At 41.5% G+C, this 12,086-nt stretch overlaps 1 protein-coding gene across 3 annotated transcripts in view; it reads right to left on the bottom strand.

Moving 5' to 3' along the window:
• LOC113015590 (pre-B-cell leukemia transcription factor 1) overlaps window positions 1-11,781 on the bottom strand; it is a 63,536-nt gene extending 51,755 nt beyond the window's left edge. For 2 of the 3 annotated variants that reach the window (XM_026157612.1, XM_026157613.1), the window contains exons 1-2: window positions 11,062-11,778; window positions 10,147-10,220 (exon numbers count right to left, since the gene is read on the bottom strand). In XM_026157612.1, coding sequence (XP_026013397.1) covers window positions 10,147-10,220; window positions 11,062-11,249 — 262 coding nt within the window. In that variant the 5' untranslated portion in view covers window positions 11,250-11,778. Of the gene's footprint in view, window positions 1-10,146; window positions 10,221-11,061 lie in introns of all 3 variants that reach the window. The other variant, XM_026157614.1, reaches the window with a different exon arrangement.
• Between the last annotated feature and the right edge of the window lie 305 nt (window positions 11,782-12,086).

The following is a 12,086-nucleotide window of genomic DNA, read 5'->3' as shown; positions in this document are numbered from 1 at the left end:
ATCAGATGAAGATGGATGGTGAAAATCAGTGTCACTGAGATGAGCGTTTTATCAAGGTTACACTATCCTCCAAACTCCTTAAACCTCTTTATCTCATCTCTGTTGTCGGAATATTAACTTATCAACACAATCTCTTTACAGCGGAGGCAGGAGCAGAGCGGATTTATCAGCTAGAAGAGCAATGACAGGTCGGCCAGTTGGCTGTTAGAAATACAGCTAATGATTATGTTGATTATCAATTATTATCCTGATGTTTTTTTTATTTGGCTGATTAATTGTACAATTAAAAAAGGTGTAATGTTGGAATAACGGTGCAATAATACTGCTAGAATAAATAAGAAATTAATCCAAAAATGATTTGTCACTGGTTGGATTTTTTTTCTTCTTCTTCTTCTTCTTTTAAAATTGGTTAGTAGGATTATCATAGGCTAATGGAAACTGCAATGACCCCTGCACCTGATGTTTTCCAAGAGGTCTGTCAGCGGTCTAACTTCACTTTGTAAAATGTAACTTTGTACAAGACAAATTGCAACATTAAAATACTTCCTCTTATTAAGTTACCAACAGAGTCTGTCAGATAGCTTATTTTAGCTAGTTTTGTAGCCTTTTCCAGTTATGCTTCTTGTATCTTGTATAACAGTAGACACTAAACACCATTCTGAATTCCTTGGTAAAGAAAACCCAACTAAAACATGACATTAGTATTGGAATTACATAAAGCACATTCACGTTTCATATTCCTTTGGCAACGTTAGCATCACAGCTAAAGGTATGACGGAGCAACAGGATAAATGTGGATGAAATCTCATTTAGAAATTATTTATTTGGTATATTTATTTAAAACAAAAAGTGTAAAAAATGAATGCATCTTCAGTTTTATACCATGGACTGTTCAATCAATTAAAATTTATTACATTTGTCAAGTCGTGTAGCTGTCACAGTGACAGTGTAATAAAACGAACGTGATTTAGCAAACTGGTTTAGTTTTATTAGAAATAAAAAACGTCTTTTATGCTGACTTCCTGTAAAATTCAAATATTAGCCTCGAGAATTAGTTGTACTTTGAATTTTAGAAAAATCTTTTGTGTTTTGTTTGTACTGAAAAACAATTTTTAACATACAAATGTAACATTTCAGAGCTCAGTAGGTGCACGGCTTTAACAGAAGTGCTTATTGTCTCGCTTGGATGGAGCAGTGACCCCCTTGTAGAGTATTAATGAGCCCATTTCTCCTCCTCCAGACAATCCTGGCTCAAACAATGTTCACATCACAACCTTTCCAGCTCTGCAATCCATGTTTAGTGAAACATCATTATACTTTTCGCTGTCAGCCTACAGAAGCCTTCCCTTTGTGTGCATGATTAGCTTCTGGTTCCTCATTATAGAGGTGCAGATCCATTTCAAGCCTTTGTGACTCCCACCTTTACTTCAGTCCACTAGTCATAAAAATGTCATAGCAGCTATAGAACACACTGGCCACAGCGAGATCTAGCAGGAATCACACACTCAGGGCCAAATCCAACAGGGCAGACACGGCTGGTGGTCACACTTTAGAGGTCGGTAAGGAATCTCTGCATATGACTTTCCGCATGCTCACCCTTTCCAGCCTCCTGACACCAGTCTGAAAGTGACTTCAACCAAGAACACATCCTCCGCTCACTTCCCTGGTGTGATGTTGCACCGCAGAGAGAAAATGACAGACCATTTATAAAAACAGGAAGAGCAGCTAACTACAGTAAGCATAAGCTATTTCTGGAAGAGGATGTCTGCAAGTAACAAAGAGCTGTCAAACTCTAACAGGTCCACAGTGAAATGAAATAAGTTGAAATAATTGCAATTAAAAAGCTATGTCAATGCAGAGAAACTTCACGTTTTACTTCTACGTTCCCACCTGCTGCGACCCCTGCTGATGCTGCAGACAATCACACTCCACGCTTTAAGTTTCCCTCCACGTCGCTGGTGTCGGTGCTGGGAAGGCATCCAAAGCCACAATACATTTCTGCTATGGAACATTTGTTTCCTTTCAGGGGGGCACAGGGCCCCAACATGCTCCTTCTACATTTTTCTGTCCTGCCACATTGCATGACAGTTTATTTTGGGAAGCGCAGGTTGGCACCTGAGACACAAAGCTGACAAAGCACTAGGTGTCACTTCAATGAGGCCAGTTGGTTCCATGACAATGCCTCTGGCCGTGCAGTCCTACAAGATGGACAACACTGCGCTGAATATCTTGGCAAAGTAGGAAAAGAGGCATCAGCTGTTTGCACAATTTCATCTTCAGAGGGGGATAAAGCGACACGCAGATTCTAAATCTGAGACTGTCGCAGTAGGGGTTCCACCTCAGATTACTGGACATTAATAAAATCTGAACTGCTGTGATGGACTGTTCACCCGCTGAGTGTGTTTCCTTGGCTCCCACCCAATGCCTGCTGGGAATAGATCCAGCACATCCAGCTCCCTAAATAGGAACAAGTGGGTAAGACAATAGCTGGATGAATGAAAATCCAAATGGTTGTGAAAACAACGCACACAAAAGAGGACTGTAGATCTGAGGGAGGGAGGGGGTGGGGGGGGGGGGGGGTGTTTCAGCACCTTACTTGAGTGACAAATAAGGACCAACTGAGAAATTCTGGGCTGATGTCAATCTTTGAAATAAGCTTAACCAATATCCAACGCCAAGGTCTATTTTTCCCATCTGTCTTTTTTGTTTTTGTTATAAATTTGAAACTTAAAGAAACTTATCATAAAGAAATAATTATTTCACAGCTGACAACTCATGGTTAAAAACTGGCCAATCAGCTTCAGATATAAATGATTCTCCCAGGCACTAATTGGAATCACTCCAGTTGGGAACTGATTTGGATAATGTCTCCAAACTTGCTTTCTCATGATGCTAACTCTGTAAAGTCAGTAATCTGGCAGTGTAGCATTTCCTCTTTCCTCATCTTCATGACTGCCAATCAGTTAACTGGTTCTGAGGTCTTCTCTTTTCTTTCTCTTTTGCCTTACTCTTCTTTAATGTTTATTAGCTCCAACACTGACAGCAATCCTACCGCCAACTCATGTTTTGAATTTGTAATTACAACGTAATGAACAGGATTTGGGGAAAAAAATGGAATGAGGAAATCAGACTTTTAGAAATCTAAACAGCAGTGGGTGCATCTATAGTGGCATGCTAATATTACTAGTAGGCTGTTGTGTTTTACAACTATGGAAACAAACTTACTTGCATGACTTTGTATATTTAAGATTTTTCCATCTACAGGTATTGTGTCAAATCTAAAAATGTTATGTTATACGACCTGGAAGTGCTCGAGGTACAGCATCTGACAACCACATCAGCTAAATTAACATTAGTCCTATATATCCAGATATCAGGAAGTAATGTCAGGAATTATTTTTAAACTGGAATTTTTAAGTGCTCGGTTTACTGCTGATGGATTAACCAGAAATATCCATAACACTATCGGATCATGTAATAATTTTCAACAATTTTAACAGTCCCTAAAATTTAATGATGGTGAATCGTTACATCATCCAGATGTAGTTCTCCTCATTATTTCCTTCCTTTGGTTGAATTACTTTGTCTGTCCTCAAAACTTCCAGTGGAAAAATCACACTGCATGAATAAATACTATTATGTACCAAAGCATCAGAATCACAAGAAGGAAAACATTAAAATTTCCTTAAGTTGCAGCAGCATGAGCCTCAGTCAAGATATAATGTTTTCCATGTTTGCCCCATAGTTACAGTCAGGATATAGATGCTGTTTAATTTTGTTCATATTTCTTATTAATCGCCCCTGTGAGCGTTTTTTTTATCATAGCTGGTGGAATGACAAAGAGTCGTGCAGCATCAGTGGAATTGTGACCTGCATTAGCTCGGCCAATTATGAGCCTTCACGGGACACTTATTGTTGCTGTGCGAGGCTGATGGTGGAGCTGAAAGAAGAGTCAGCAGATCCGAGTGCCAGTCACTGAAATCAAAGGGAAATTTACGACGCGCACGATAAGCTGAATGGATACTCGGAAAATGCACACGTGACACCTCGGAGTTCAGTTTACTGGTGGTGGGAAATCTAAAATACTACTTTCCAGCAAATGAAGTGCTGTATGAATACACAACTTGAAACGTGCACACATACACACTCCTGACTGAGCAGTGAATGAATATCCTGTTTCCCATAATGCAGTGGTGACTGAGTGCAGATAAGATTACCAACTGCTTCAAAAAGACACACGCGTACAAGAGCCCGCGTGCACGCGCTCATACGCTTGTACTGTAAAGTGACAGAGCAACTGCTTTGCTGTGTTAAATATCAGATGCAAATGAAAAGAGAAAATCTATCATGACTCTAATGTGGCCTGATAGGAGGGGGCGCACTCTTCTCTGAGGAGCCGAGCGGTGTGAGGAGGGTGATGTATGGAGGAGCTGGATGAGAGGTGAAAAGCGTAGCGAGACGGACGGAGGGAGGGGTGGATTGCTGGGAGGGAAGAGAGGAGGTAAGGGAGGGGGGGCAGGCAGTCCTGCCAGACTCCTGAGAGCCCAGGGCAAAAGTGGAATAAATGTTGATTAGTGTTGATTTTGTCCAACGAGCACCCGGCAACTGACAGTGGGACTAAGCTGCAGCGAAAGGGAACCATTAATCTTGGTCTGGTTTAAGTAGTGTATATTAATTTGTGTCATTTCCACTACGTGGAGAGAGGCCTCTCTCTCCCTCTCTCCTTCTTTTCTCCCTCCCTCCAGTGTTTGAAAGCTGTGGCAGTCGAGCCTCCTTCGTGGCGAACATACAGTGGAAGCCTGGAGGTGGCGTCTGCAAGTAGCAGCAGGGGAGAGTGGAGGAAATGAGATTCCAAACACTACATTATGGAAAATGAACTCCTGGGGGGTTGGTATGGCAACCACATTCGAATGTGCCATTGCATGTTCAATTTAACGTGCATAACAAATTTGTAGACTTGATTAAATTCGTAACATATTAAGGAGGCCAGTATAAAAAAAGGCAGAGCAAACCTGCAGGGACTGAGATTGCAAAGAGAGCCTTGATCGAGGTAAATGGCAGAACAGTGATATTTAGGCGCAGGAGTCGACATTCAGGTAAAAGATTGAGGCCCGCGCTCTTTTACAAGTCTGCTTGGATCTCGCCTTCAGTCTGTAATCTCCACACTGGCAGAGCTGCTGGGAGCTAAATGTAATTTTTTCTACAAACTGCATTCCAGTAGCCTTCAGCAGAGAGGAAGAAAATCATTCATCAGTTCAGGAAATTCAAAAATATAAAAACGATGTAGAGCTGCTGCTTCCTTTTCACAAGGATGAGAAGAGAAATGTGTCCTGGAAAAAAATAGATCACTTTCCTTGTACGTGTGATGTCAGTGTTAATTACCAAATCGCAGCACACTAAGATTCCTATAATTAAGCTCCTTAATATGATTAACATGTATCAATTAGGCGACTGACAATTTGCATAATGTATAATGTAACCACATTGTTCTATACTGTAATGGTATTAGCTCGCCATTTACAATGCTGTCACTCGCTGATGATTCTGTGATTACGATTCTGCATCAAATGCAGCACCGAAAAAAAAAGTCTGCCTTATGTTGGTTAATCAAAACACATTTTCCCCAGTCGTCGACATCCTCAGAGCAGAATTAGACTTCAGCTCTTCCTCTCTCTCAGTGGATGATTAAGCAGAGCGATTGGGGAAACAGCTGTGGCGGCGAGCTTGGCATTTCTCTCCTGCTGGATGCTGCTGTATCAGCACGGGGGAGGAAGGATAAGAGGGAGACAAAGGCTGCACGTATCTGCGTCCACCGGGAGACGATCACGAGAGGGGAGGCACGGCCCCGTGACATCCACCTCGACATGTAATACAGTACGCGGAAGGTAATGTGTACTGTTACTACCTGCTGCTTTGCACTTGCAGTGACTCCCAACAAGCCCTACAAACGCTTAATTGCTGCTGTAATGTGGCTATTTCATATATCAAGTCCATGTGTATCAGTTTGGTAACCTGAAAACAGAGCCTTCAGCTAACTCCTTTTTTTTAACAACCTTCTAACATGTAATAGACCAAACCGTCAGTTTATCAGTCAGGTACATATTCAAGAAAACAGTTCATAAACAATTTAATTGTGATTGATCTGTCAATTGCTTCATTTAGTGGACTGAAAGGTGATCACAATTTTCCAAGATTTTTTTCAGATCTCTCTTTTGCGGCAAACTGCAAAGACTCGTCAATTATTTGATTAATCGGCTGATCGAAATGTGTCGAGACCTGTTTAAAGTAATTGTTTGAGTATAAAAAACCAATAAATTGACAACTCTGTTTGCTCGCATGGGAGAATTTACTCCTTTTCTTGTTCTTAAATTACAGTAAATTGAATACTTTTTGACTGATCCCATGAAACTGCATTAAGTCACTGATTTCTAATAAGTCACAAAGCTAACCAATTCATTAATAAAAACAGTCAATAACAAAAGCCATTTAGTGGCAAAAAAGCAAAAGATATTCCTTTTATAAATGGATCCTCACGTCGGACATACTTGTATTGTTGCTTTAAAGGTGATTGATCACATATCAATGCCAGCGGTGATAGATTTTCTGTCATCTTACCAATTTTTAAGTATTGACCAGCGGTTTCAGCACTGCACCAGCTGTATCACGTTTTAAAGGTTACATCATACCCGATCACCTCGAAGGCTGCTTCAAAGCGTTTCGCCAGTGACGTGCAGAGCTGAGCCGAGTTCAGCCTCTAATACAAATAGGCAGATGCCAAGCATCTGAATGGTCTGACAAGTCAATGTAGTGTAGGCTTCCACGCACCTTCCATAATCAGACCTCTGGCTCATTTCATCCTGTCAAACACTGCTCGGCTGCCCTCTATAAAACACCCTATTTTCACCCTTCAAAAAATAACATTACATCACTCGGCTAGTCATTTTTATAAATGGAGGATCCCCTAGGCTTGAAACCTTACACTACACAAACACGGGCCACGAGAAAGCTGGCCTTTTGTTGAGGTTGAGAGGAAAAAAATTAAACAGCGAGTCAGCGCAGCGCATTTACTGAGCAGCTCAGTCAAGGAGTGGTTTTGTTTGACACTGCCAGAGATTTACGATGTTGATGAAGTGTTTACAGAGGTCAAGGCGGCTCATTTTCCAAATCAGTTTGTCAAGCCTTTGCTTATCTAAAGAGGCATTTTCATCAATCATAAAAAAGTAAAGGAGAAGCCCAAGAAAAAAACAGGGCACCTTACAAATACCTGTGATAAAGATACATTAATAGACAAATAAATAGCTCACTTGATATATTCACCTTTGACACCCTGCTAATTTAAAGAAATCGGTTAGTGAGAGGTAAAGATTATATCGTCCAATGGCAGTGGAGTCCAACTGTTACGACATATTTTTGGAAAGTATCTATGTGAAACTACAAGAGCTCAGCGGCACAGCTACGATGAGCACTAACACAGAGAAGCTGTGCTGCTTTTACCTTTGCTCCACATTTGAGATAAATACAGTCATATAATTAATATGCTCTATATATTTTATGCTTTGTCTCCTCTTATTAATGTATGATGCTGCACACGCGCGCGCGCACACACACACAGCATCAGGAAAACAGCATTCCTTTGAAGTAAAATAGACAGCCCAAATATGCCCGGAATGAATCTGGGTAAAGTCAGAGCTGCTGCCTGTCAAAAAAGGAAGAAAAAAAGCAACTAAAAACACTGGTTTAAATAAAGTGTTCCTTCCTCCTCTTTTTCCTCCCTGGTGTCGGTGTTCTATTGTGCTTGTTTATACTGCACAATATTTCTGTTGGCCATCGCTCACTTCTTCCCAGTAAAAATACACAGAGCAGGTCACAAGTTCAGGCCCTAGATCAGCACTGGCATTGTGTCCTGCAGGTGCTGTCAGCGGCTCCAGGGATGGAAAATATACACAAGCAAACAGCAGCTCTGTGGATACACACTGTCTCTGCACTCTGATGGTTACTGAGGACAAAGTTACAGCCGCACACTTGCAGCTCCGAGCAGTTGCTAAAGCTGCGCGCTGAAATATTTAAAAGTGGCTCATACTGATTTAGTAGTAATTTCAATATTGAAATGTGAAGAACATCTAAGCAAAAAGGTGTGCCAAAAAAATGTAGTAAAAAGAACCAAATTTACACTTTACAGTAAACATTGAAGCACCTTTGAACATAAAAGCCAATTCAGCTACTTTGTTTTGCCAGTATAGCCTCAGATTTGTGTAAATGTACATTAAAAAAAATTCTTAACTTCAATTACATTACAATAGAAAAGATATTAAACACTCAGTAATTCCACTACTTTAATTAGATTTCAAAAGAAGGGAAAACCACTAGATGGAGCAACAAGCTACGACTTTTTCACAACACAGCAGAGAAGCCTTTTACAGCTGAAATTCAAAAACTGACCCAAGAAATATTCATTCATAATATCGCTCATCGTGTACAAATGCACACTGCTGGTCTCATCAAGAAAGGCAAATATTATTGAAAGGATTAAGTCAAAAGAGCGGGCACAACCTTTGTATAATGGCGCCTAATCTGTCAGTGACTTGATGTGTTACATGGAAGGAAGTGTTTTTCACACTCCATACTTTATTTACACTAAACTTGACTGCACAGCTGAGGTGTGAGAAAGGAGAAATGCACAGTTACTCTTTGCTGTAGTAATCTCTGAGCTTTATTTCTACTGTGGCATTTAAAGTGTATCCGAATTAGTAGAAACTGCATAAATGTTTCTTTCTAAACTAAAACAAAGCTGACTGGATAAAATGAAAAAAAAACTACAATAACACGACAGGCACCAGATCTCCAGCACACAGCTCCTTATGCTGCACCTTGTATTTATAGGTTACCAGCTGAAAGCGAAAACAAAAGGGAGTGCAGGCAGGAAGGGGTCCAAGTTACTTTGTACTCTCAGAAGAGCCGAACTTTAGATGAACTCCGAGAAGCGCCAGGGAGTAAAACACTATGCATAACTGTGTCACTCCCCTTCGATAAAACCTACCAAGACAACAAAACTGAGAGTGAGCCAGCAGGCTTCAAAAGGCCCCCCTGCTCTCTCCTGAGGCAGTGGCCGATTCAAGATAAACTGCCACGCTTGTGGGGGGGGGGGGGGGGGGGGGTGAGCAGCGAGGTGATCTTCAATGAAAGCCTCAATGAAAACATCCATGAAAGCACCAAGCGAGGGTGGGATCACACACACGAGAAACAACACAAACAGCACCAATCACCGCTACCACAAAGGTCAAGTATAAGCAAGTGCAACTTTGGAGACAATGAAACAATATCTTCTCCCCCCCCCCCCCCCTTCCATTTGATGTCATGTACTAATGAGTGGGAAACACAGAAACCCTGACTCTTGCTGCCATGGTTTTGGCAACTCGGTATCTCAACAATGTAAGTTTGCAAGAGTCCTAAAGCACATCGGTGTAAAGACAAGGAAATAAAAGACGAGGTGCACGCTATCAAGCTGAAGTGCACTGAATTCTCTCTGTGCCAATTTCAAAAATGTCACAGGGAGAATGATTTGGAAACATGACTTACGCCTCCTATGTTACGTTATTTCTCTCCTAGCAATTATTCTGCTGACATGCTCTCTCACAACTGCTTTAATAGAGAGACACAATACATAATAGAAAGAGACGTATTCAGCAGACTTGACAGTTAACTCACAAGGGGAGACATCAACGTGCTTGTGACAATTTTTGCTCAATACTCTCTATTATTCCACAATAGCATCAAAAAAGAACCTCATTCATATTTTGACACAATAATTGATAAGGACTGTTGGAGGTAATTGTCCACAGTTCCTATTGTGAAACCGCTAAAACACGCAGACTTTGGCGCTACATGAGGAAACACATGTCTTACATGTCACTGAAATTTATATGGTGAATTGTGTTGTGACTGAATCGAGCCTTCCAACGTGAATTTGAGCCTCAATAGCAAATTAGACTCTGGTGATAAGGAGAGCAGGTACTGTGCCTCTGTGGGTTTTTCAGCTACTTAATAATACAGTGTGTGCACTTTTGAATTCCCTTCACCTGCGTGAGGATATTTGGAGGCAGCGACAGAGCAGTGGTACACACTCCTGCGAAATTAGTATGAACATACCTGTTTTTTCTTTGATTTCACACAAGACATTGAAAAGAGCTGGCTTCATTCTGTGACAGTTCAGAGCGTGTTTCCTGAAACAGAAAAGTGGCTTTATGAGCAAACCACAGCAAGGAAAAGCATAGATTTTATCCTGTGTTAAATTACTGATTAGAAACTACCGATTTAACTAATTTAGCAGTTAAACGCTGCAGAGCAATCACAGGGGAAAAAAGTAAATTATTAACAGCTGTATGTGTACACATGTGCTATAAACCCTTTGATAGTTACCGTTATGTACGCTCCAATATTTACACTAAGAAAATAAAATTATATCATTATAGTTCATCAATTTAAAAAACAAACAAAACAAAAACAAAGATTTTTTTTAATGCATAACTTCATCTTCGCTGAATTTAAGGCGGAACACACAAGATGGGTGAAATCCTGAATTATGTATCACAAGTAAGAAAGTTGCTCTGCATTTGCTGTGAACTGCACAACACTCCAGAGACAGCGCGGGCTGTTACTCGCTTACTCCATTTCATATTTAGAAATAAATGATGAGCTTTATCTGAGTGCACTAATAAAAGCAGCTTGACTGCGCTAAAGTAAAAGTGTTTCAAAAATACCCTCAGTGGGCGACACGTTGGCAATAAACGCCATATTCACACACTTTAATTTTCTGCTGAAGCGCGGCTGTCGAGTTATTTTAATTGGAGCAAAATCGGTTGTGTCGGCTTTTGCACAGAAACGCACCGCCTTTACGTTTCTACTTTCCTCTTCGCCGTAGCGCTCAGGAAATTTGAAAATGTCCGCGCATATATTTAGAATTTGTTTCTTTATTTTTAATTTCACCATCTTTTAATTTTAGTTTTTTTTTTATCTACTTTGCCGCCGCCGTCTCTTGACAGCGAACCAGCGTGTGTCCTTTACCTGGCTTGGGCTTCATCCAGACTTTGATCCGTGATGGTCATAATTTGCTGTAAAATGTCTCCAATGTCCTGCTTTCTTCCGTCACCGTCCGTTCCTCCGGTGCCTTCTTGCATATGCTGCGGCAGGCCGGGGTGCCCTGCCATGCCTACCCCCGTGTGAGAGTGCATCAACCTCGGCTGCTCGTCCATCTCTTCTTCTTCTTCTTCTTCTTCTCCCCTCTTATCTAATTCTCTGTGGTACTCTCGCTGCTGAAATCCTGCAAAAATACATAAAAGAAAAAAAGGAGGGAGGGAGGTAAAAAATAAAAATAAAAAAAAATCCCGATAACTGCGCCGCACACCCGGGTTTTTCCTCGCTGGAACGGTCAGTGGCGCTCAGGAAAAAAGGGGGTTTCGGAGACGAAAGCGGAGAAACGAGCCCTCCTGCTCTCTGGCTGTCTCTCTCTCCCTCTCTCAGCTGGTCGGGGTTGAATGTGAAATCTGATCTGAACTGCTGCTGCCTTCACTGGAGTAGGATATGCGTAAAAGAGACAGGCAGCTGCTTTCTACTACTAAACATGCGCGTTTTCTTGTAATGTCGCGCAGAGATCCAAACCCCCCTCTCCCTGCTAAATTACCCCCCAAAAAGTGGCTGTGAGAAACACGAAGTGTAGGTTTATTTCACTCACTCCATCCCCTTGCTTTTGTCATGTAAGCTATAGTAGAAGCTGGGCAGGCAGCAACATAGCAAAGAGCATGAGAGTCAGACTCCGCCTACGCGACATGATTGGGAATATACTGTAAGACCATTTAGCCCCACCTTGAGGTGCCTCTCGTGAAACGTCTATCATTGGACTGTAAGAGTGGGATTCAGTGGAGAAGCTGGAAGATGTGGTTGCTGCCTTACAACTAGGGAGACTCTGAGGACCCGCAGTGATGGATAGAGCCTGAACTCCAAATAAATAATAAGAGGTCTGCTTTAGCCTCTCCTTCTGACCTCAACAAGAGCCCCAGCTGGCCCCGTGGAGACCATTTCATCTCCATGCT

The sequence above is a fragment of the Astatotilapia calliptera genome, chromosome 23, assembly GCF_900246225.1.
Source record: "Astatotilapia calliptera chromosome 23, fAstCal1.2, whole genome shotgun sequence".
NCBI lineage: Eukaryota > Metazoa > Chordata > Actinopteri > Cichliformes > Cichlidae > Astatotilapia > Astatotilapia calliptera.
This window is presented reverse-complemented; position numbering and strand designations above follow the sequence as displayed.